The sequence below is a fragment of the Necator americanus genome, chromosome V, assembly GCF_031761385.1.
Source record: "Necator americanus strain Aroian chromosome V, whole genome shotgun sequence".
NCBI lineage: Eukaryota > Metazoa > Nematoda > Chromadorea > Rhabditida > Ancylostomatidae > Necator > Necator americanus.
Window position 1 is genome coordinate 8150483 of NC_087375.1, and position 25546 is coordinate 8176028.

The 25546-nt window shown below is 37.2% G+C and overlaps 2 protein-coding genes across 6 annotated transcripts; both read right to left on the reverse strand.

Annotated features, from left to right (window-relative positions):
* Positions 1-2368: 2368 nt before the first annotated feature.
* RB195_013277 (uncharacterized protein) lies at positions 2369-11864 on the reverse strand (the record flags this gene model as incomplete). Of its 3 annotated transcripts, XM_064203015.1 has the most annotated exons (15): positions 2369-2428; positions 2523-2626; positions 3120-3253; positions 3323-3375; positions 3487-3567; positions 3622-3716; positions 5857-6009; positions 6596-6652; positions 7270-7414; positions 7897-8047; positions 8119-8249; positions 10169-10222; positions 10285-10323; positions 10421-10510; positions 11841-11864. In XM_064203015.1, the coding sequence occupies 15 exons, from the start codon at positions 11862-11864 to the stop codon at positions 2369-2371; spliced, it is 1371 nt and encodes a 456-aa protein (XP_064058894.1). The 3 variants fall into 3 exon arrangements, with proteins under 3 accessions (XP_064058894.1, XP_064058895.1, XP_064058896.1); XM_064203014.1 differs by having other exon boundaries at positions 10169-10230; positions 10285-10510; XM_064203013.1 differs by lacking the exon at positions 11841-11864 and having other exon boundaries at positions 10169-10230; positions 10285-10450.
* A 1297-nt stretch (positions 11865-13161) lies between these two features.
* Positions 13162-23336, reverse strand: RB195_013278 (uncharacterized protein; the record flags this gene model as incomplete). Of its 3 annotated transcripts, XM_064203017.1 has the most annotated exons (25): positions 13162-13225; positions 13312-13415; positions 13509-13639; positions 13695-13780; positions 13863-13953; positions 14023-14140; positions 14331-14407; positions 14623-14704; positions 14778-14882; positions 15135-15271; positions 15414-15534; positions 15626-15725; positions 15787-15913; positions 15989-16093; positions 16150-16267; positions 16336-16477; positions 16548-16631; positions 19537-19631; positions 19678-19786; positions 20075-20145; positions 20797-20920; positions 20980-21035; positions 22160-22239; positions 23074-23125; positions 23202-23336. In XM_064203017.1, 25 exons carry the CDS (start codon positions 23334-23336, stop codon positions 13162-13164), a joined length of 2514 nt encoding a protein of 837 aa, XP_064058897.1. The 3 variants fall into 3 exon arrangements, with proteins under 3 accessions (XP_064058897.1, XP_064058898.1, XP_013291102.2); XM_064203016.1 differs by lacking the exons at positions 19678-19786; positions 20075-20145; positions 20797-20920; ... (2 more) ...; positions 23074-23125; positions 23202-23336 and having other exon boundaries at positions 19537-19556; XM_013435648.2 differs by lacking the exons at positions 13162-13225; positions 13312-13415; positions 13509-13639; ... (14 more) ...; positions 19537-19631; positions 23202-23336 and having other exon boundaries at positions 19663-19786; positions 23074-23173.
* Positions 23337-25546: the final 2210 nt, after the last annotated feature.

Genomic DNA, 25546 nt, shown 5'->3' on the forward strand with positions numbered 1-25546 from the left:
CAACAAAATCCCGAGATCACAACAAAGCATGTGATCACGACCGGATCCTTTGAACCTCGAACTTTGTGCTATAGAAATTTCCAGCAAAATCTTTCAAATCATCGGTTTTGAGTCACAAACTTCTGGAAGAAAGCTGTCCTTTCAAAATACAAAATAAACAATTTCCAACATACACATCTTTCCATTGCTTTCTGGCTCATATTCTAGTGGGAAAAATTATGTTGAAAATCTGAGAAACAGAGGAATTTGACTTAAGATATCAGCTTAACACTCGACAACGTTCATATAATACCTGGACTGGATTTTGTCAACCCGAAACTTTGTACTATTGAACCTTCTGACAAACTTTCACAAATCATGAACCTTAAATCATAATTTTTTTGCTTAATTCATGTATTGACATTCCCGAAACGGTTTTTGACAATTATGTAGCACAGGCTAGGAGACCCGTCTGTATATTCTTGAAGATCAGGAGCTCATGTGATCAATGAGGTCCGAAAGGAACTGAGCATTTTATAAAATGGAAGGCGACAACACTTGGGATAGAGAAAACATGGAAATATAACATTAACAATAGAAAGCGAAGTTCAGAACAACCATGAAACGTGCGGGTTTTTTTAAGCAAGCAAGAAATTTTTCTTCTCTTTTTTTCGAGCAAGAAAACCAAGGAATAATGGAGGATTCTAACAGCTTTTAGAATTTTCTTTTGAATTTTCGATTTAGAAATAAGTATTTTAGTTGTTATTCAACTTTCATTTACAACAAATTTTAAACTAAATTCCTAAATTCTTTTCTCATATTAGTGATGTAAGGTAAAAACTAACACAAAGATAAGGAGGATTCTGTTTTTTAAGATTGCTAATCACCTACTTCGCTGTTAAATTCGTTTTCGTTGTCTGTTTCCCCTTTGTTGTTTACACAACTCTTTATGGTGGATATCACATCTTTGTTCTTCATTTTCTCTTCTATTTTTTCTTCAACATCCTAAACTCTTCTGGATCAGCATTTCAGAGAATTTCTTTCATTTCTTCTTTTGTTTCTTATCATTTCCTTTCTAATTTTTCTTTATTTGGTTATGAGGGATCATCTCATTTTATCTATTACTATCTACGCTATGGAGCGGGTGTAGCGCAGTCAGTAAGAGGTTCCGCTGTGGCTACAATCGATCGGTGGTTCGAATCCGCGCTAGCGCTGACTATGCCCTTCATCCCTCAGGGGTGGATAAATTGGTACCAGACTCCTCTGGGAGGATAAAAGCAGTGACTTGACACATGGGATAGCCCCCGCAAGACATTGTATGGTCCAGTTGCACGCTCGTGAACCTCAAACAATTCTGAATTGAAGTGAACGTGGTGGTGGGTCCCAAGCGGATTGATTAACGTCAAAAACTTTATCCTCTATGATTTACGTAAAATTTACGGAAGTTGAGACCATATAAGTTTCTTTTAAGTCTTTCCAATGAATTTAATTCACTAGCAGCCTAAGGCAAATCCTGCGTATACACACCAGTTCTAATCAGAATCGGTCAAAAAAAATTAAGTTAAAAGAAAAAGATTTGATTTAGACATCAAAAAAACATAGAATTGAGAATTCGAAACCATCGAAAAAATTTTTATTTTAAGATTGCGCTAGAAGGACTATTCAATAAATTCGTAGCTCACGAAAAATCCAATTGGTGTCTTTTCGATGAAAAGTTGTAAAGAATATTTTCTACACCATTTTCCATACGTACATTGCAAGCCAAAATTGCATTTTTGAAGATCTTTGAGATTTTACTAACTTCTGGACTAGCAATGCGTTCAGTGTACTTATTCAAGTCATTATATAGATTATGATACGATGTTGAACACAGTAAATCCAGAAGGAGCGACTTTTTGTCACCAATTTGGCACCTCATCTGAGTTGTTATTGTTCGTTACTTGTCATTATTATTGCTATTCATTCTATTATCCATCGTTATTGTTACTATGCATATTATTTGCTCAAAATGTCTCTCTGTTCTTTTTTTTGGCCGACGATCATCTGTACACTACGAGGACGAGGGTAGTGATTGCCAATAAATGGTGCTAAGCAGACTTTATAGCTTAATTAATTCATAAAATCATTTTTTATTGTATTTTAGTATCAAGTCATACTAAACTCTTTCAAATTATACTAAATTAAATTATCATGGATTTACTTAGGAGTAAAAATATTAACTTGTGTTGTTGGTAAATTTATTAAAACCTTTTTTTGTTAAAGAAATTTTTTCGTGTTGTTCCTCTCAACTCTATGAGTTCTCTTAGAAATTTTTAATTCAGCAAGAAACGTGTTATCGATTTACAAATTACCAGTATACAAAATTACGTAAATCATAGTACAAGAACTACTAGTAGATTTCATGCAGTCGTTCCCGTTCCAACATTTCTTGCTCTCTTGCTCGTTGATACTGAAACAAAAGCAATCTTTATGAGTGTTTCATTAATCCATGAATTTTTTTTTTGGTTTTGGAGTCAAATTTCTGCTGTTCACAAAATCCATACCTTGCTGAGGAAATTAAATTCAGATTGAGCATAATAGTTAATGTCATGATGTGCTGTATCTGGATCATCAATTTGATTGAGAATCCGGATTTGAAGTATTAGTCCTGGAAGAAATTTTCCTGTAGATGTAAACACATACTTTATGGTCTAATATACATGATTTTCAGGAACTTTTAGGAAAATAGTAGTGTATAATTCTTGAAAAGCCTATTCTAGTAGAATTTACATGGATTCTCTTGCACAAGTACAGAAATTCTAAAAATCAAAACAATCTCTATGTGTACTGTTCTGATTGTGAACCTAAGCGTTCCAAGGAAGAAAAAAAAAAAGATTCTAGTGAACACAATGAGGAAATCGAAGAAGAGAATCTTTAGTTTTCCGGAGAATTCAAAAAAAAGAAGAAAATTTTGGAATAAGCATTTATTTATCACTACTCGATCAAAAATCAAAAAAAAATTTAAAAACAACACTGAAGTAAACTTTCAGCGGATCTATGCATCCCTACGAACAGATACAGAGTTTTTTGAGGACTCTGTTTCTCTAACTCTAGCCCTTATAGCAATCATGTCTACATTTCTTACAGTTCCACCCAGGTACCTGTTAGTAATCCACCAAAAATTGCCATCACCAAAGCGGTGCCCATTCCGGCCAACTGATACAGTGCCTGCGTCTCTCGATTCCGATCTCCTTTCATAGGACCACCCTCGAAGTACGGATAAATGTGATAAAGGCTGGAAAAGCGTCAATTCCTACTATAGTTTTCCTTTTTTAAGGAAAAAAATATTCTCCTAGGCACATACGTCTTTCCATAGCTTTCCGGCTCATATCCTAGCGCGAAAATTATGCTGAAAATCTGAAAAATAGAGGAGTTTGACTAAAAACAACCAAGAAGAGGATAAGATTTTCCAAGAAAAAGCCAAGAAATTATCAATGATTCCATAAAAGAATGAAACGATGTTCTCACTCCAGCCAGTATTCCAGGAATACCATGAAGGTTATGCACTCCACATGTATCAAAAAGTTTGAACCGTTTCTCCAGTTTGGGCTGAAATTTGAGGTTTTTCCGGAAAATTCCCCCTACAAAGTTTTGAGCTTTTACACTTAGCCACGCGTGCCCAATCACTGAAATGAAACTGGCACAAATCCCGACGGCCACAGCATGCGAAGGATAGAGCACAGCGTTCGCTGCAGATCCTGGAAAGAAACTGTTCAGGGATAACTGTCAGAAAAAATCCTCAGGAAGTAGCAAGAAAAGCGGCTCATAGAAAATTAGAAAAATTTTAACTAAAAAGGGACTTGATACCAGTTTTAACATAAAGGCATCACCCCGCGAATCAGAAGCGGTACGGATTTCAGGTGGAGTCTTCGTAACGGGGTCGTAGATTATGGGAAGGAGGGTGATTCCTTCCATCCCTTCCTGATTGCCGTAAAAAAAACTGCCCGGAAAATACGACTTCGAGCGCTCCGGCGCGCTATTTTCTATAACGAATTGGATTTGAGCGCGCCAGCCGTGTGCACGCGCCGCATCTTCCGGGCCGTTTTTCACGGGAATTAGAAAGAAATGGACGGGACCACCCCCTTCTCCATAATATACTATCCCGTATACGAATACTCCACCTGAAATGAGAAATGAGATGAAATGATGAGGAAAAGCTGAAACATTTTTCCCTTGTTATTAACCTTCTCTATAATGTTACATGGTTGCAAAGTAGTCCTTATTCTCTATTTTTCTGTTTTTAAACATTTTCCTCAAACAGATATTCCAGTTTCTCGTCATTCTCCCTTTTTTCTCTTTATCTATATAGCATGTTTTGCATTCAAAAAATGGTGACAATCTTCATTCGATCCCCATCTATTCTGCAGCAAATTTTGCCAATTCCTTCGCACAATCCTTGAAGACAGTATCCCTCAAAACTGACAAAGTTGGTATCTCTTCACGAAAAGGTAGGCCTAGAGATGTAGATTGAAGTGAACATTCAGCTGATCTATGTATCCCTACAAACAGACACAGAGTTTTCTGAGGGCTCTGTTCCTCTAACTCTGGCCCTTATAGCAATCACGTCTACATTTCTTACAGTTCCACCCATGTACCTCAAAATCCACCACTCACTACCACACTCAAGTCACCTTAGTTAACCTAAAAAACGGCTGTGAAAAGCGGCACAGTCAATATTCTCCCTTTTTTCTATATCTATATAGCATGTTTTGCATTCGAAAAATATTCCTACGATTCACCTAACAACGTGTCGCGCATGCGAGTGCAGGCATACGTGCCGCATCCACGGACAATAATTGGGCAGGGTTCCGAGGTCTGCGGATGCTGTCTTTTCCGCAGTCTTAACATCGTCAATGCTTTTGCTTGACATGCTGCCTTTAAAGTTTCTCAACCATATTCATGACAGAACTCTTTTTGCATATAGCACTTTTGTTTACACCCACGTGTTTGTCTGAAATTCTCGATGTGTGAGTGAGTTACGATTGATTACCTATTGATTTAGATAATCGATCGCTTGTCAAGCATAAGTAATTGTTATTTACTTAGACTGTCTTCACAAAAGTGTTGGCCCCAGCATTTTTTCCAGTCATTCTGTGCCCCGCCATTGTCATCCAAGATGTTCTCAATTTTCGACGGCTTTGTCGAGGTCCTTGAGCCGTATCCAGCTGAGCTCTCAGCTGATCCATCCGTGCAGCGAATACGTCACCCCGTCTCGTTGGTGGTCTCCCCCGAGGGCGTTTAGCATCTCACTATCTCACTCTAACGTTCTTTTAATCCATCTATCGTCGATCCTTCTCATAGTGTGACCGGCCCATCTATGTTTTGCTTTCGTTATATATTCGGCTTGGTCGCGAAGACGGGACATTGCTCTTAAGTCGAAGATGCGAAGATCGGCCGGGTGTTGTGTACGCCAGTTAGATTTCAGAAGAGTTCTCTCAAAGGGTTTGTGGGTGGTGAGAAGCTTCCTAGACGTGGGAGCGGTGTCACCCGTCTAATGGTTTGGTTATGGAAACAAAAGGAGTGTCTGCACATATTTCTTTAGTACCAGTCCGCATGCACCAACAAAGAGGACGAAGAGGCACTCGCAAAAGAAATAAACCTTCACTGCTAAATTTGCAGCTTTCTTTCAATCGAGTGCTCTTCGTTAAAGCTTGAGCACAGAGTTTCGCCGCCAACTTTATGAATGATTTTTCAAATAGTCTTATTTTACAAGCAAAATTTCTCACTATGACATACTGTTCCAAATACTATCACAAAAATCCTTCACATAGACTTGTTCGGAATTTTGAATCTCCGTTTTGATCTAATGGGTTGAGTTTAAAAAAAAATTAATCTCACCAATCGCAACTCCACCGGAAAGAGTTGAACTCTGGATGTGGATCATATTGAATCGTCCTAAATTATCCACGAAAGAACTAACGATGAACGTTGTGACTGTTCCGCTTGCCATTGCAAGGTAAGTGTTCATGATGGCTCGATGACGAGCATCCTCTGCAATGGTAACAGCATCAAAATAGGAACGATTAGAGAACAAACTATTGTTGTTGATTATTTGCAGTTATGTTCTAATTTTCCGGAAAACTCGACTATTGAAAGAAAATAAAATTCTGCTTCTCTCTTTAAGAAAATGCTGTTAGAATGACAATAACTGGTGAAATTGATTGACAACGCGAGCACACGTGACGCAGGTGAAGCAAAACATGGAAAAATGTGGAAGGATCGTGAAGGAAAACTGAGAGATATGAAAGAATGTAGAGTGTGGAGGACACTGAAGAACCATGGAAGATTTTTATGAAGGAGTAATGAAATGTCTGGGGAGACGTGAGGAGTATAGTAGAAAATGAAGAAGTTTCAAGGAGTAGTATTGAGAAGAAGGGGGGAGTATGGAAGAGGTTTCACATTCTTGGCAACCATTTTCACAAACGAACTTAAAAATTATGCGACGGAACGAAAAATTGAAATTGTGATGCACACAAAATGATTTTTCCACCTCCCCCCGACTTCATCACTGCACAAAAATTCTTTTAAATACCTAAGCTTCTGTATTTTCATCAGATTCTATGTAGCTTAACTATACCTGGTTCTTGAACTGCAGCGTTGAATGAAGGAAAAAACACCCAGAGTAGCAACGTCCCTAAAAAAAAGGGGGGATACAGATTTTTTTAAATTTATGAGGCATTCCTCTAGCCGTATTTTCAACTCTCCATGTTCAATTTTTGTAACATTTTAAATTTTGTAACCAACAAATTGTAAATGAAGAACTTGCAAAAAACTTGAGGAGGAAATACCCTGACTAGAAACAATTAGAAAGTATGGATACTTCACACCAAATTTTTTCATGCACTAGTTTGAGGAGTGCGACTTTACAGGCGTCAATCCAAAAAAGTTATGGCGCCATTTCAGAGAAATTTTCCAAACTTATCAAAGTATTTGAGGTGATGGAATATGACACAATTGTCGGTTTCTTTTTACAAATTCTACAAAAACTCTTCTGAATTCCTAATTCTAATTAAAGTACACAAGAAGTTTGAAGAAGTTCGGCGAACGATAACGGAGACGTGCAACGAAAGTAAAGTAAATAACAAGGTTCAAGAAATCGTGGATATCTCGCATTATTCATTTAAAATTACAAATTTATTTTGGAGAGTAAAGCGATTTTTCGTAAGCACTATAAATAAAATAAAATGAAATAAAGAAAGGAGAAAAAAGGTGAAAGTGAAATAAAAGAAATTTATTGAATAATTGAAGTACCGATCATTGAAAAAAGATCCGAGTGGTGGATGGATCCTTGCTCGTCCATTTCCATCACATTCTTCTTCTTCCCGACGAGTGCTGCTGCTAATCCGAAATATGCACCAAAAGCGTGAACAACCAGCGATCGACCTCCGTCATTCACCTGGATGTTGCAGGTGAATTTATGCCTTCGGGCAACGATTGGGGGAAATCAAAGCTATAGAAAATTTTTCCTTTTTTTTTTTTAAATTTCGCTCGACACAGGTCACATCACACAACTCTATTAAATTTCAGAAAAAAATTAAACTTTATTTAGATAAAACAACTTCTTCTTTCAGAAGGTAAAAAAGGTATAAAAAAGATAAAAAGATAGAGGAAAAATTTCCTTTGGATATCAGAAAAAAGCCTAAAATAAATTTCCTAATAATCAATTATAATTCGTACAAACTTTCCCTACATTGCCATGAAATAATTTTGAGTAAAAAATGTTGGAAAAAAAAGAAAAACCTACATTTTTTTGCATCAACCTAAACTAAAATCCAATCAAAACATATTTTAGATATTTTCCATCAATTCTAACTTTTTTCTTCAGTCGTCGCTTTCGTCGTCGCCACATAAATCACATTAGATGAGTATTTCACTCACGTGCAAAATATTGACGACAATATGATCGACGAGCACTGAGATGCTGGTCTCAAAAAACGCGAGCAACAGGAATTGAACCGGCGTCAATCGACCCAACAACACACCCATAGTGATGAGAACAACAGCACATGAAGCGTCGGCAGACATCATCCTAAAGCAGTCACTGTTGTATTTTCTGGATGGGACCCTTCGGGAACTCCCCATGAACTCTGAAATCCTCACTCTGGAACCCCCAGCGTAAAAGTTCCAGTGTCATGAAATTGTTTGGAGAGGAATCCACGTAGTAGCATTGCCCATTGGATAACAAAAGCGGATAGTAGGAGATTTACGGAGACGGCAGAGAAACCATATCTCTAAATAAATAGGTCTGGTCTCATAGAACCAATAATGATAATTTAAAAAAAAAGAAATCTAAATTAGTAGCTCCTAGAAAACTGTGAACAAATTAAATTTGATAACAAGTTGGATAAACAGTGGAAAAGTTCAAATCATTTGAAGAGGAATTTCTTAAATGGGAAAAAAAACTAAACTTTGAACTTCAGATAAGTTGGGATAAGTTTTAAATTGATCTCGCTCTAATTCTATAGTTTTGCTGTGAATTTAATTTGTTCTTAAAAATTTTGATTTCGTAATTTACAATAATTAGTATGAAATAAAATGATCTAACAGAAATATTGTTCCGGTAGAAATTCTTTTTGATTTCATTCTTTCTTGCAAACACCCACCATAGTTACTTTCGCATATCTTACATCGTTAAAACACAGAAAGTTATGAATAAACACAATAAACAGATAGTAAACAATAATAACAAAATAATGTATAAGGGTGTGTTTGAGTACTAAATCATCTTTGTGCCGGAATCGTACGCTGAACAGATCCCTGGTCGTTGTATTCTTTTTTTACTAAGTATTTACTGTATTTGCTTGTATTCGTTTGCTTGCTCGATTTTTTCTTAGATTTGATGTTTTGATTGATTTCCCCTGGTCGATAATTACAGTATCGACTCGATCAAAGAGATAAAATCAGAAAGTCTATGGGGAACTAAGTCCAATGATTGTTTGAAAAACGATCATTGAAGTAATCGATTGACTCGTTACCGAATCGAAAGATCACAAGAGACTTATCTGTGCGATATCGATTTGGTCCAAGAGGAATGACGAGTGGAGTGGATGAAGTGTGTACAAATTATTTATGGATATTTGTATCACTTTTCAATAATAGGACATATTACATACATATTATACCTATTATAGAGAAATATTGACAAATATTATACATATTAAAGACAAATATTTTTGGTGCTAGCGTAAAATTTTTTCTTTTTTTGGTTTTCATTTGATTAGCTAAGCTTCTAATCGATCTACTACACGTTTATGTTCTGTTACAAAAAAAATGATGGAGTCCAAGAATCTCCTTTTAATATCAGTAGTATTAATATGTAGTAATGTAATACATATTTACTAACTTAACTAACTAACTACTATTTATAGAAAAAAAACAAAAAAACTTAAATCTTTTAGTCTAATACGCTATAGAAAAAAACTTTTAAATGAGGTGACAAAATGACTGTGAGGATTGAATCGCAGCAATGATTTTGCTTTTGATAAACCCTAAAAAAATTTTCCTCTCTAAATTTTTTGATTGTTTTCCTAAATTAAAACAGAGGAGGATTCTGATGATTAATTCTGGTTTTTTTTTTCGTTTATAAAGAATCATTCGAATTCCCGAAAAGTTTTGAATATTTCAGATGGAAAATGGAAATTAGTTGCTCAGAAGCTTTTTCATCCAGTAATGAAAAATTCCACCGTGATCGCTTTTTTAATGGCTTAGATCGAACATGTAATCAGAATGTAAGCACATTCTAAGCCAAATAAAAAGATTTTATCGCTAGAGAGCTGTCTTACACAGTGATAATGCCGCTCACAGTTTTTCTCCAGAAATTTGAACGATTCGGCTGCAAATTTGAAGAAATACAATATAAATGGTGAACCACAACTTACATACACGAATGATTATCTACAGTATCTTCAAAAAACAGCAACAAAAAAAGGGATTTTTCCATATCAAAATACAGTAAAAGTACAAAATGATCAGGATTCGAACTATATTCCCTTATAATGTATGAAAAGAAGCAAAAGATTGATTTCCAGAAAATGACAAAACGAAAAGAAAAGAAAAATGCCTCTGATTCAGAAATTTCCGGGCCGCAAAAATGACCAGATCACACACAATTACAATGCGACTGATGAACGAAAAAAAACTAACCACCCACCTTTAAAAACGCCATCAAAAATCCGAATCCAACAAAAATCATCAAATGTACGTCCTGGAACACTAAATAGTTTCATTTCTTTTCATTTTACATATAATCCATGGTTGAAATCTTACATGGATAATCCGTTCCACTGTAGATCCTTTTACTATCGTCTAATGGATCAATATAGCGACAGAATAGCGAAAATAATACCAGGAATATCATTTGAAAAAATAGTGCGAATAATGAGAATTGACGTCGATGCCAGACACTTTCAGTGGCCGGCATTCTCGTGGGCATCTTGGCGAATTTTCGCGGATAATCGAAAAGTATGGAAATGGTGATTGAAGCGGTGATATGCTGAATGTTAAAAGGGAACTTGTGGATTTTTCGAAGAAAATTAAAAAAATAACACAATTCGAAGAATTTTCTCCTATAGGGAATGCAAAAGCACAGAAGATTGATTTCCAGGGATTAGTAGAACGAGATGAAAGAAAACTGTAGCGGATCTAGAAATTTCCTGAAGTGCACGGCTAGATCATCGTTATATTGTATATTATATCATTATATTATACGAAATAACAGAACTATAACGGTAACAAGGATAAATGAAAGGGAAAAAAGACAATAAATTTTTCAGGAAAAGAATAATACTATAGAAAACTGCGTAAACAACCACGATGTCTATATTGTAACTTGTAAAAAGGTGAAGAATCGATGTGTGTGTGTGTGTGTGTGTGTGTGTGTGCGAGTGTGTGGGCGTATGATGTAAGGGGATGGATGAGACGGTCGGCGGCGACGACGCAATCGACGATAGGTTGACGTTCACGGACGATCACCGTCGCTGCCCCGTATCACAACCGCACTCACAACCTGCCAACAACTTACGCCCCCCCTCCCCCTTCCCCTACCACCTGCACTTACTGATCATATCAGTATGCGTGCGCGATGATCGCTGACGATCAACGATCGCTATTAGCCGAACATCGAAATCTGACCGACTGAAGAATCGGAATAAAAAATCCAAAAATCCTCGTCGAAGATCATATGATCTAATGATCATGTCAATATAAGGCGTGATCAATTCCAGTTACCACACATCAACCATCACCTACATCAACGATCGCTATTAGCCGAGCGATACATCTATATTCTGTACTATACATACTATACTATACTTATATTCACTTTTCTATCTTTCCACTCTTATGTATTTACTATATTTGTGCTCTATTTTTTCTTTCCCCAGCCTTTTACGCACGCCATTGAGGCGAATAAACAAATTAATAAATATGCCGAAAAAATTCTGAACATTATCGAAATGACTGTTTCAGCGATTTTTGTTCTCCTTGATTTCATTCGGAGATTTATTCACAGGTTGGATACGGTATATTTTTATAATATATAATTTTTATAATTTTTTATAATATAATATAATATTTTACAATATTTTATAATTTAAGAAGAGGCGATTCGTCTCCAACTTTCCAGGGTCTGGATGTAAACCGTAACGAAATAGAACACCGTCACCAAAATTAGTTCCCTGTTCTATTCAATAGCCGGAACCTCGATTAACGATCTCTATATAACTTCCAAGATGGTTTTGATCTACCCATAATATTTTATTTGATAATTATTATTTTCTATGCTATTTTCAGTCATGGAAAATCCTACCAGTTAGTTATCCTACCTGTTTCTTGCAGTTGAAGAACATTTATGAAAGTGAATCCTTTGATATTTATTCTAAAAGAACATTTTGATCATTTATGGGATTAAAATGGGTATATTTCTGAGCCGGTATATTTCTGAGACATTACTTAAAAATGCTTTGTAGTCTGGTTCCAAATCTCATCTTATAATTGGGTGGTACTTGAATGAAATTCAAATAAATGGCTGTCTACCGTTTTTCTTCAGCTAACAATAATATTATTTAAATTCACTTTTTCGCAAAGAATTCTGGTATTTCCACGAGTGCTGAGAAACGAGTGATCCCGTATTGAAAAAAGACTTAAAACAACGTTGTGGATTCCGGGACGATTTGATTTGAAGATTCCCCGACCAGATAGAGAAGTCCAAGAAGACTGAATAATGTCGATTTAAAAAGTAGAACTTTAAGAAAATAATAAAGCATAGATAACGCAAAAAATATTGCGGCCTGAACGGAGTAGTGAATTCAGACTAATTGAAGATATCATTCCAATGGTAGGCAGGTAAGAGGACTTGTGAGCTATAAAAACATTAATGTGATAAAGCCAGCCTTTTTTGCATCGTCTTCTAATAGAAATTTGTAAGATAACAGTGAAAGAAACTATAATTCCTGGTAACTTTAATGACTACACTTCCCAGCAATTCAATACATCATTCCTTTCATTGACGAAGAATTGAGACATTCTTATTGAACTATATATCAGGAGAATAGTGTATTACGTAGTGCATAGGAATGACTGATAACTCAACTACCGCTGTGTTTCATATGTCGTAAAATGAACATAGAAAAACTCTCAAACCGATATCAAACTGTGATATGAAAGTCATGAAACCATCGAAGAAATGCCCGTATCAATCCATAAACGGATGGACTTTAAAATGATGGGAAAACATCCAAATGTATCTAACAGCGTTTACGAAAGCGAAATAGAATTTTGGAATGATAGAAACTTATGTAATTTTTTGGAAAAGGTGCTCTTCCAGTACAGAGACCGTAGGAAGGTTGATTGTGCATCTTTTCTTGACATCAAACTCTTTGCTTGCCCAAATGTTTGAAAAAAAAAACAAGCTACAATTGTATAGCTTCAAAATTTATATAGAAATTTCACAGGATTAAGTGAGATGCAGTGCATAATAACAAAAATAAACACATGACAACAGACGAAGAAACGAAAATGAAGAAATGAGAGTGAAAATTGCAAGGACAGACCGTGACATTGATACATTTTAATCAAAATAGCATGCTACAAAAAATGGTGGAATAACAAAACTAAGAGCAAAATAACACCCGAACAGAACAAAAGTTAGGTTTCAGACTGGCAGACCATTTTTATAGTTTGAAGTTGTTCTCGAGAAAGATTCAAAGAACTGAAAACAAAAATCATACTCTAACGGAATTCGAATACAAATAAAAATAACTAACGATACCAAAATTGAAGGATATAATACCTTACCTAAGATGAGCTCCAAACTTCCAATTAATACGTAGCAATCCAGCTTGCAGCGCAGCGTCTATCTGTCGCAATGTTCCATCAGAAGAGGTCACAACTGTTTGGTTCTGGACATTAAAGACGTATTTGTTGAACAGAAAATTATTAATCGCACAATTAAAACGAAAAGGTGACGTATAGGAAAAACAGAATCTCCTCACCGCTCGCAATCGGAAGAATTTGTCAATAACTTGGATCAATTGAACAAACACTCCAATGATAGTTGGCAGATCCTTCAGAACAATCCCGTAGCGATCTTCTTCGTAAGATTCCACGACGAACATATACAAACCTAGAAAAATAGCACATCTCTCCAGAAATGTTCCGCGGATCATTTTAAAACATACTTTCGATTGCAAGGACAGCGATATGCGCTTCGAATCTTGGTATTACGAACGGTTGATCACTCCACAATAAATAGACCTTTTTGAACCTTAAAAATCCAAAATATTACTTATACATTCTATGTTCTATCTTTGCAAAAACTTCAAAGGAGAAATATACAAGCTACTTACAAAGTGAACTGCTGCTTGCCGTTGAGATCAGGACGACGAGTAACAGGTCTCATGGCGATACGATGACGTTGTCTGACAGCCGAAGAATACACTGAAACACATTTCAAAGCTATTCCTCAATAATAACGATAAAAAGAAGTCATGAAGAATGTAGAATTACATTGCTTCCTCGATTTCTGCGGCATCATCAACATTTCTCGATCCACTTCCACTAATTCTTCTTCAGTCATATCGCTCAAGTCTCCATGGGGTCCAACCAGGAGACGGGAAGAAGCCATCTGAACGATAATGAATACAAATACAGCGAAATGGAACACCAACTTCTTCCAGAAAGACTGCTACTATTGTTATGAGTACTGAATAAGACAAAAAAAGATGTTTCAATCTAAATGAAGGGTGTAACTCCTTCTAAAGATCGCAGTTTTAAACTTCCTTCAAAGAACCAAAAATGTCTGAAGCAATAATTACCTCTACATCGCTACGAATACGTTCTAGCACATTAATACATGTCGTAGAAATACATGTCCAGTTGCGAGGATGTCCGCCTGTAAGAAGAAGAGGAAAACTTGGTTTTCTTTTCTTTACTCACATGTGAATCAAAAACTTCAAAAACAAAAAAAAAACTTCGCAACTAAAATGTTTCACGAACATAATAAAATGTATTCTTCAAAGGAATAAACCGGGCGCATTTTCTTTGTAGATAACTCATAACAAGAACTAAAAAAGAACTGCTGACGGCAATATTTAACTTCTAACCTACCTGGTTGACTAAGTGAAAACACTTCTAGGCGACGAGTGCGATCCATCCACGCTATTCGACGTAGGTCGGTGAAAGCGAACAACTAAAAATAAACTATGTGTATCCACAATGACTGCTTTAGCATGGATTATTCAGAATGAGAATTTTTATCAAACCTTCAATAGACCATCTTGGCTGTCGAGGACGTTTGTGAGTGTCCGTGTTTGCTCAGGAGTTGGAGTATGCACAACAAATGGTGGAGGTAAAATGAAAGAGATTGGCTGTAACACAGAGAAGTGAATAAATAAATTTATTTATTTGTCTAATAAAAGAAACGTAATAAGGCACGTAGCTCGTGCTGAATGTGTTCGAACGGGCGAGCGTGTGCTGCATGCTGTCTTACTGTTTGACGTAAACTCGCTTTTTCCCTTGGCTTGTCTCAGTCTAAGGCAAAACGCCTATACCCGGTCGAACACATTCACCGCTGATCGTATATAGTTAGGTAGTTCAAAGAAAGTTTTAAAAAGGCTTACCTTCATTACAATTTGGCGACACATTTTCAGTAAAATTTTCGTAGCGAAGAGCTGTCCAAAAACGATGACCAAACAATAAAGATGGGAAGAAATGTAGAAAATAAATAATAATGAAGACAGTCCGTTCGTGAATAATCCTAAATTTGAAGAATCACCTCATTTTATCAGAGAAAATTTAAACCACTTTCAAAATGTTCCATTTAGGAAGTAAAATAAAGAAAATCACTCTTATTTCTTCTGCAGAATTAATGAGAATAATCTAATTTGAGAAATTCTAACCTACAAAACATCCACACAAAACCGTTAGAGAAACAACTCGTGCCGCTTCACGAAATGTAGAAGTCATCACGGATTCGCGTCCAATTGAGAACATTCCACAGATAGAGTGGAATATTCCTAGCTAAAGCAAAGGGTCTCTGGTAAATATGAAAACAAATATACACATTAAATATACAAACAAATATACAAATTAACATAACAGCTGAACCTACCTGCGCAGCGCTACCCGAAAAGGAGAGTTGGAAGTCGTTGTGGAAAATCGAGTAAAATGATGAAATTATAGTTGAGAGCATTATTGATCCCAATAGAAATCTAAAACAGCACTTTAACGCTTGGTTTCGTGATCGAAAAGGAACACGAAAGCAAAACTTACGTATCTGCATCAGGAAAGTATGACATTTTTAAAATGATACCACCATAAACGATGTTATATATCAAGACGATGCAGAAACCAAGCCAGGTCTCCGAGTTCTTCCACGATAACCTCTGCTGCTGCTCAGCTGTAATCGTATGTTTCAAAAATTCGCTATGAGAAAGTAATAAATGAGTAACAAATAGATTTCGTGTAGATGTACCTTTCAGCAACATATTCAGCACAGTCCAACTCATAGCAAAGGAGAGAATCCCAACCGTCAAAGCAGATAACCACGTCGAAGCAGCAAAAATTGTACCAAATGCATCTGGACAAAAAAAACCACGTAAAGTTGATCGAATGATCGGAACAGCAGAAACTCACCACCAAAGAACCGAAAAATTGACCGAATTGAAAACTGAAGAGCTATCAAAGAGAAGAAAAATACACAAGCACTTATAAGCCCGACAAAAATCGAGGTTCTCAGTAGACGGAGTGAAATCTGAAATCTATCCACTTTCGTGTACTATAGAATTTTCCGAACCAGTACATAGAAGACAAGAAACTTACAATTCCTCGGAACCAATCTAAAATCTTATCATGTATGGTAGGGAGTGAAACCGGTTGAGGGCTAAGCATTGGACGACTCGTGCGAGTTTCAGATTTTGATGGTTTCGACGGTGAGAAGAATGCATCGTCATCGAAAGTGGATCTAAACGTAGCATATATGTACTCGGAACAAATCTACAACGAAATTTATGAATTTATTTCGAACCACTTACCTCCTGCTGTTGTTCAAAGGCGATGATGCTGCCTCATTATGTGCGAGGCTTTGAGGAGTAAAATCCCCAATCATGAACTCGGAACTGAAAGAGACGGAATATTAAGTCCGCTATTACTGCACTCATATAAATCCCAGTAATCATAAGAACTTAAGAATCATAAGAAGCATAAAATGGTCTGGAAAGACATTGCAGGAGATTACACTAGCCGATATGGCTGCACATAAAAAGAAATGGGCCCATTCGGGAAGCTTCGGAAGAATATGGCTGAAACACTACAAAGGGAAGAAAAAAGGGAAAAGAAGAGGAGAGGAGGAGATCAAAGAGGTTCAAATATGTCACCTAGTCAGCTTAAACACGCCATCAGAGGAAAAAAAAAGAAAAGAACTCGTCTGAACGAGAAACCGAATAAATCCCCAGAGAAATTAAAGGTTCCAATGGACCACAATGCAATCCAACTCAAATCACGGATGAAAACATAAGTAGAGAGTAGTAATTCCAATTTGTTTCAGCAAATCCTCTAAGAATAAAAGCGAACTTGACATGAAAACGCAATGTCACACTGAACGTGACGAGCACGGGCAAATTCGAAAATAAACGAATACACTCGAATTGTTAGCAACACCATAGCGGCGATACAGTAACCCAATAATGGTGCTTACTCTCAATTTGGTTCGGGTAAAACGCGGAAATCAAGGGAACCGTACTTATTATCGACTGTTTATACTTGTCATTTAAGTCATAAGCATGTTTGACGCTTATTCTTGTGGTCTGTTATCGGTTACTAGTCGGTTACTCCTTTGTTAACGTTCCTTGTTTCACTAGACATACTGTATGCTTCGCTTATTCGTTTTTATTCATTATTCACTAATTCCAGTGAAGCAATTGATTATTCAGAAAGTGAACAACATAAGAACGAGCTTTCAGTATGCGAAAAAGTCAGACAGGTTTTGGATCATCAATTTTTTTTTGCACTGTCTGGGGTTTCAGTTACATTTTCGTACATCTAGTTAGTAGTTTTAGAAGTTTTCAGTTTAAAGTAGTTTTTAGGGTAAAATTTAGTTGGGACCACTCAACACTGCTCTAACCAGACAAAAATCGTTCTTAGAGCGCAAATACCTTTCCTTAGTGTTAACTGCAGGCTCCGGGGAAGCCATCACCTACGCCATTTTTGGTTCTTTTTTTTTTGTTATTGAAAGTACTCTATAGTATGACTTGGCTATTCATTTCCAGTATGTCTATTTGGAGAGTTTCTCGAAGTTAAAACATTAGTAGTTCCGATTCCATCTTACTTTTTTTCTCTTTGTACCTTTAGCCTACATGTCATGGATGCTCAAAGACGAAGGGCTTAGGTTTTAGGGCCCTATTTGACTCAGCTATTCACTTCTAATGAAAAACTGTCGATTGATGAACTATCAACTTCTCAAATTGAAAAATCATTTGACAATTAATAACGGGTTTTATGGCGAAAGGAAGATTTATGCACGCTCTAAAGTACAGTTCGATTAGAGCAATGTTGAGTGCCTCCACCTACTTTCTCGACGGAGGATAACATCAGAGTTCTACGTGTTGAGCTCAAATCGACACCCAGGTCGTTCAGCAAGAGTAGGTATCTTATTAAAGAGTAAAGACCTCAATGCTAACTGAATATCATCAGTTGTTTATGGAACTCGTATCTGTCAACGATTACTCAGGAAGTATAGTCGGGTTAAAGGCATCACCCCACGAATCTGGAGTGGTACGGATGTCAGGTGGAGTATTCGTACACGGGATAGTAGATTATGGAGAGGGTGTGATTCCGTCCACTTCTTCCTAATTGCCGTAAAAAACGGTCCGAAAGATACGGCTTCGGGGGTTCCGGCGCGCAACTTTCTACAACGAGTTCGATTGGAGCGCGCCAGCCTTGTGCACGCGCCGCATCTTCCTGACCGTTTTTTTACGGCCATTAGGAAGAAATGGGCAGAATCACCCTTCTCTCCATAATCTACGATCCCGTACTTCTCCGCACCACTCCAGATTCGTGGGGTGATGCCTTTAAAACGATATGAATCACGAGCGGTAGTTTCGGTGCATTTGCGTACCCACTCGAAACGGCGCAGTGGAGGCAGCAGTTGGGACCGAGTTGGGACCGTCGCAAACTGCAGCGATCGGTGGTGCCACCAATGGTTTCACCACGCTCCTAGCCGCTACGCTCCACAGACGCGCTTCGAGAGAAGCCGAGTACGCAATTGCGTAAGTGCTTCATGTCGTTTCGACCCTACAAATGGTGCACGTATTTGGAACTCTAAAGATGTCAGTGGGATGCGTACCCAGACGGCACATGTGCTATTCTTGGACGATTCTCGTGAAGTTACTGGTGCCATTCCTGGGGAGTATTTAATCAGAGCCCCTATACAATATATATGTCCTTGGGAGTATAATTATGACGGAAAGTAACCATCGGGCATTTCTTTTCCCCACTATGCTATCCAGTATTATTTGCTCTCGGTGCAACGGTACTTCGCTTCGGGACCTCGCCGTTTGTTGCAGAAACACTCCCGGAGCTGGAACGAGTTCCGTGACGTGATGCGCCTGTACGCTACAGATTTTTACTGGATAGTAATATATCCAACCAAAACATATTTTTCTGCTTGAGCCCATTCATAAAACTGGAAGAATTGTATTGGATACGGGCTCGGCATCGAATGTGATCAGATGGGTGAGTTTCAGATTTTGTGCGGTGGAATGCGTTAGAATTTGAGGAGCCGGGTCAGTTGGATATTTTCAACCTCGAAACCCTCGTTTGAGAAAGTTCATGAATTTAAAATTTGGATCGAGGATTAATCAAAACACCAGCACATCGAGGTATGTGTTCTGAGGGCTGAGATAGTTCGTTCTTGTTTTTAGAACTTTTTTCCCTGCAACTCTTCCCATCACACACAAATGATTCCTCAGCTAAATTTTTTAAAAATACTTTAAGATCTTGAGAACTTTTATTAGAAAGCCATACTTAACAACTATCGACAACATTGTGTTTGATTCATTTTTGTTGTACTGAAGCGATTCCCATTTTCGAGTCACAAAGTAGCGTTCAGCAATTGATTCCTGAACGGAAAACAAACACTGGTGAAACGTATCAATAGGCGCCAACTCTGTCTTCATATCTCATGTAGCTTCGACGTGGTGCTTTCGCATCTCCGGGAGCTACGCAGTCCGCAAATCGAAGCTTGTGGAATTGCGTCGCGTACGTGGGTGGATCCCTGGAATTGGGCGATACGAGACGCAAAAATGCACCAATTCTCAGTTAATTATCGGGTCACTTCATTTTTCGAAATCAAAACAAATGAAACTTTTTTTCAGGAACCAAGCGTAATTTCCTTAATTTTCTGCATTCTTCTTCTATTTTTCTCGTACAATTCCAGTATCCTTCTTCCAAAATTCACTTCTCCGAAAAATACTCTTGAAAAAAAAAACCGAACCCTTAATCCGCAATGATCCGATATTATTGGGTTCTGAGGGAAAGCCATAAAGGTGTTAGAATAACCTACTTATAGTGCAGGATCCATTTATTAAAGATCCCCTCAAAACATGTCTCAGTATCCGAGTTCAGTAGAAGTACCTGAAAAAAACGAAGAAGAAATTTTTTGTTTCGTTGAAATTATAACATTGTTTGTCCTCCGTAACAAACCTTAGCCTATTAAAAAGAAATTTTAGAATAGGAACAGAGATAAACCTTTCTATGGACGTTTCATCTCAAAATATTGTACAAAGGGTAACTATGTGTTGTTATAATTATGATGTCTCTAATGAATACTTCGCAAATGTGCATAGTCATTGCCATTTTCGTTGTCTCTTCAGCTGCCGCAACGCGACCGCGCCGCGTCTCGATCACCTGCCGATCTCGCTGGTAGCGGGCAGTATCGATCGGCGCAGAATTATCAGTGACTCGATACTTTTCTGAGACAATAAACGGGGCAGAGACTGCGCATCGCTCTCGTGGGAAAAGTTTTTATAATATATAATGATAAATAATGATAGTAATAATAAATAATAATAATAATAATAATAATGCTAATAATAATGTTGTAGTGTATAAATAGCCCTAGGTGGATAAATGGATAGGATATCATGATTTGCCGGAATTCTAAACTTGTTCTTCGTCGTCCAAATATCGACGAACCTGTTCTCTTCTGAATTCGGAAATCCGAAGCAGTATCTAAGATTTCTTCTGAAGAAAGAAAATAAAAACATCACTAACTTAATGTCTTACCCATTTTGCACACCACGACTGACTGAACGTAAATCCTGGCCACCAAAAGAGACCTATATTTATGATGTCACCTTGTTTGAAGAATAGTTTAAAGTGATCTCTTGCTCCTCTCTCGAAGTCATCCCTAAATAATTTTTTTTCTTTAAATGAGATTGTAATGTGCAGTTCAATAGTGACAACAACCTTCCTGGGTTGTCCAAGTTGAAAGTTTCGTAGTCATGTGCAGACTCATAGTATATCTGAATAAGAAAAATAAACAAATAAGATAAAAATGAAAGAAACGAAACCAATGCTCATGGATCTTCTTGTACTGTTGTGTAGTCGGCGCTGAATATGTTCAGCTACGTGGACGCGACGCGTCTGCCGCAACGTACACTGTTCCTCTGCCTAAGGGCAACGTATCACAAAACTGATCGATGTTGGGGTTTCTGCGGAGTTCGTGGTGTATGTAGACTACGACTATGAGCGTGGCCCCGCAAAATCCTTCTTAACCGTTCTGAAAAATGGCGTGGGAATGGCGTCCTTGTGCGCGCACCGCATCCACGGGCGAGCGGTCGAAAATCAATAAAGTTTCCTTCCCAGTCTATTGAAGCCAAACCAATGCACGGGCTGCTGAGCGGTGTACAGGGTAGCGCGTTTTAACGTTTCTCGTAGAAACTAAAGCGATTCCCACGCCTTTTTCCAGAGCAAACAAGGAGAACTAAGCGAACCCTCGCTTATACCTGTAGTCTACATCCGAACTCTATATTCGCCCACAGCGAGCCCAACATCGTCAGTCTCGTGATACGCTGCGTCTAACTCTGCTCACTCTATTCCCCTTGCGTTGCTTTAGCGGAAATCGCATCCTACTCGGATTCTTGAACATATTTGACATCGATAATTCCCAATAATATTCAATATATTCATTTTTTAATGCATAGACACAAAAAACTTTAGAAAACAATGTTTCTCCTCTTCTCAGACTCCTACAATAACCATCGATTTGTTGTAAATTTGATTCCAGAAATAAACCTTCAATTTTTAGGTGCATTTGAAAAGCGAATACAGTTTTTTTTCCGACGACAGTATTTCCCAGGGAGAAGTACATATAAGGCTGAAATCAAGGAAGTCGAGGATTATTTGGACGCTTAGTTGCATATAATATAAATAAACAACTACGTACAAACGTAGTTAAACACAGTTAAACATGGCAGACGTCGTATAAATTAAAGTGCAAAACACTTAACTCACTAATAAGCAATAAACAATAATAATAGTTAATAACTAGTAACTAATTCTAATTACTGGTGGTTAAATATTATTTATTATCCTTTTGTGCCCACCGAAAATTCTTCCTTCGCAAAAAATGCTTAGACTTGCTCACCTTCAAGTAGACGGATGCATCGGTGCCAGCGCCAGGCTCATCGCATGTGGCAATAACAACATCCCACACTCGGCCGTCTTCTGCAAAATGATGAATGGAATTTCCAGAAAAGCAAACGCAAGTCCTATGAGCGATGTCGTCGAAACTTCTAGACGTTTCCGTAGGACGTGTATAGTTTAAGAGTGATTGAAGAATAATTTTTTTAAATAATCAATCTATATGAACTTTAATTATATCTCCTCAGTTCCGGAAAATTTTAGAAGGGAGTAAATTTGAATTAATTTGCGGTTAAACACAATTTTTAGGGTTTTAATGCTTTTGAGGACAGAATGCTAATTTTTGTGCTAATTTTCCAGCGCATAGGTGAATTTTTGTTCGAAAAAATCTTTTTTTTTCACGGAAATGGTTGTCGTAAATCCCTTTTTCCAGTTACTTCCCGGATCTACAGTGGTCTAGTTCGATTGAGATGCCAAGACAGAAAAAGAAATGAATCTCTTGATCCCTCAAATGTAGAATTTTAGAAGGAAGTTGGGTTTGTATGGCAGTGTTGGGAGGTGTCTTCGTTTTTAGCTCCGCTCTTTTTTTGGTGTCTACGTAAGTGCGACGGTCGCTTCAAATCTTATTTACTCATATTGATTAGTACTATTTGTCAATACTTACTGCGTATTTTAGTCATAATATTTTATATATTCTATTGCATTTATTATTCTTTCTTCATTCCATCCGTTGTTTACTTCATTTATTTTAATCGTGGCATTTCCTTAATTTTCATGGTTTTTAGTCTCCAAAACTTTGCAGTGCATGCATTTATTTACTTGTTTATTTATTTATTTATTTATTGTTAATCCTACGAAAAGCTGTGGCACTCAATCTCCTTATATTATTATTTTTAAGGAAAAAAAAATCAAACTCACGTTTATTTGTAGTGTTAGTTTCTTGCTCAATTGCTAGTTCAGCAAATGAATACTGGAGAAAAAAGAAATGAAGCAAAATAATATTTATCCACTTGCGCATTGTAAATATTAATCTTTCAGGAACACACGATGGAATACGAATGACGAGGAGTCGGCGAAGCAGAATAATCCTCTCGTCCACATATCAATAAGAATGCGCAAAGCTCTCCAAAGGACACGAACGATTTTTGCGGAAAAAGTGCTGTTCGCGTTCGAAATGACATCTAAAAATGATTCTCTCGAAGTAGCGCTATGTTCCTTTTTTCACTCAAAATTGATCCAAATCCAGAAGATATGTGAGGAAGATATCGAGCTCGATCAGATCCATCTACCATCAACAATCAATCATCTTTTACTTCTTTTTTGTTCAGTATTGAAAAACTTTAATCATGAGAAGCCTTAATTTCTAATTTTCAACATAGATTTTGACATAAATTATGATTTTTAATCATCATTTAGTGATAGACATAGATTTTTTTAAACAAAAATTCACCTATGCCCAAGAAACGTAGCATTTTGTCCTCAAAAGCACTAAAACCCCAAAAATTGTGTTAAGCATTTTTTTATCTTCGCTACAATTCGTTGAAACAAATTAAAGGCATCACTCCACGAATCTGAGGTGGTACGGATTTCAGGTGGAGTATTCGTATAGATCATGAGAGGAGGGTGAATCCGTCCATTTCTTCCTAATTGCGGTAAAAAACGGCCCGGAATCTGCGGCGTGTGCACACGGCTGGCGCGCTCCAATCGAACTCCTTGTAGAAAATAGTGCGCCCGAACGTCCGAAGCCGTATCTTCCGGGCCGTTTTCTACGACAATTAGGAAGAAATGGACGGGATCACCCCCTCTCTCCATAATTTACAATCCCGTATACGAATACTCCACCGGAAATCCGTACCACTCCAGATTCCTGGGGTGATGCATTTAACGATATTCAACTTTGCACGGCTCATTTCCTTACATACTAGAGCGCAAACATTAAAAGCATGCAAAAAGTCTTCATGCTGCGCTTCAGAGAACAGTATGATTTTATTTGTTATTTGATTTTTTTGATGATATTTCATATGTGTTTTTTTAGCCTCAAAAGGCCCGGTGGGGCCTCCAATCGAACCCTTTACAATTTCGGCAATAAAAACCATCTGTTTCAAATTTGAGCATATTTTTAAAATTGGAAACAGTGTATTGACTTCTTTTCACTGTCTCTGTGTCCCTTTTGCACAAAAATCAGTAGAAATAATTCAGACCCTTACTGCTCTCTTGTGCAGGTGTAGCGCAGTCGCTAAGAATTTTGGCTGTGATCACGTGGTTGAGGGTTCGAAACCACCCTAGTACAAACCAAGCCTTTCATCCCTCCGGTGTCGATAAATTGGTATCAGACCCGTCTGGGGGGATAAAAACACTGACTTGATCATCGTCTAGCCCACGCAAGTCATTGTATAGAAAAACACGCGTTCCGAAACCTCAACGATTACAAATTCCAGGAAAACACGTTTGCGGATCCCAACTGGATACGCCAATGGCTTTATATTTCTTTGACTTTTGAAGCCGTTCCTGAGCTTTCTTATATTCTCTGCTCGAAATTGTTTCTCTAATGTCAAAACCCTTTCTGCACTCAAGCACTGTGACAACAAAGAGAATATTAGCAGTAGAGTCAACACAATCGAGATTACATCAAACTTGAACCTGTTCTGGATTCTGGAGGTGAAAAAACTCTGGAATCGCCTTTATGCTGTATGGTGAAAATCGCAATCGCAACGCTTCCGATGTTTCGTAGTTTTTATCAGTTGACGCCGATTTTACGACCTTTTTGCAAATGTGACTGTTCGTGCCAGGAATCAGCGATCACACACGTATAAGGTGATTATGGATAGATTTACATACGTGTCGTTGGGTTGTGTAGTTATTGGCAAAAGTACGCGTCCAGTTCGGACCGACGATGAGTAGTCAGGATTTTGGAACATGTACTTTTTGTAATAAATTTTACAATAATTTGAATTTCACTATAAAAAATAAAATTCTAGAGCAAAGCTAATTTAATTTCAGACCTCACAAATACAAATATAATAAATAATAGAATTTCGGTAGTTCATTACATGCTACTCTTTTAGTTATCCTGATTATTCGGGAGTTTTAGAGAATGTATTTGTTATTAGGAAGATGTAAATAAGGCGAATCTAAAAAAAAACATTTTATGGCACGGACCATTTATTGTCCTTGTAAAATCTGACTGAATCCAACATACAATGATGAATTATAACTACAGAATGAAGAGAAAAATATTTTCAATTCTTTTAAACCAGGAAATAAGGGGATTCTCAGTGTTTCAACTTAATTATGGAGCAGAATGAAAGCAATTGAAGAAAAAAATCTGCAACTTCAATGACAATTATTATAACAATAATAGGAGAACTTAAAGAAAAACAATACTGTGTTA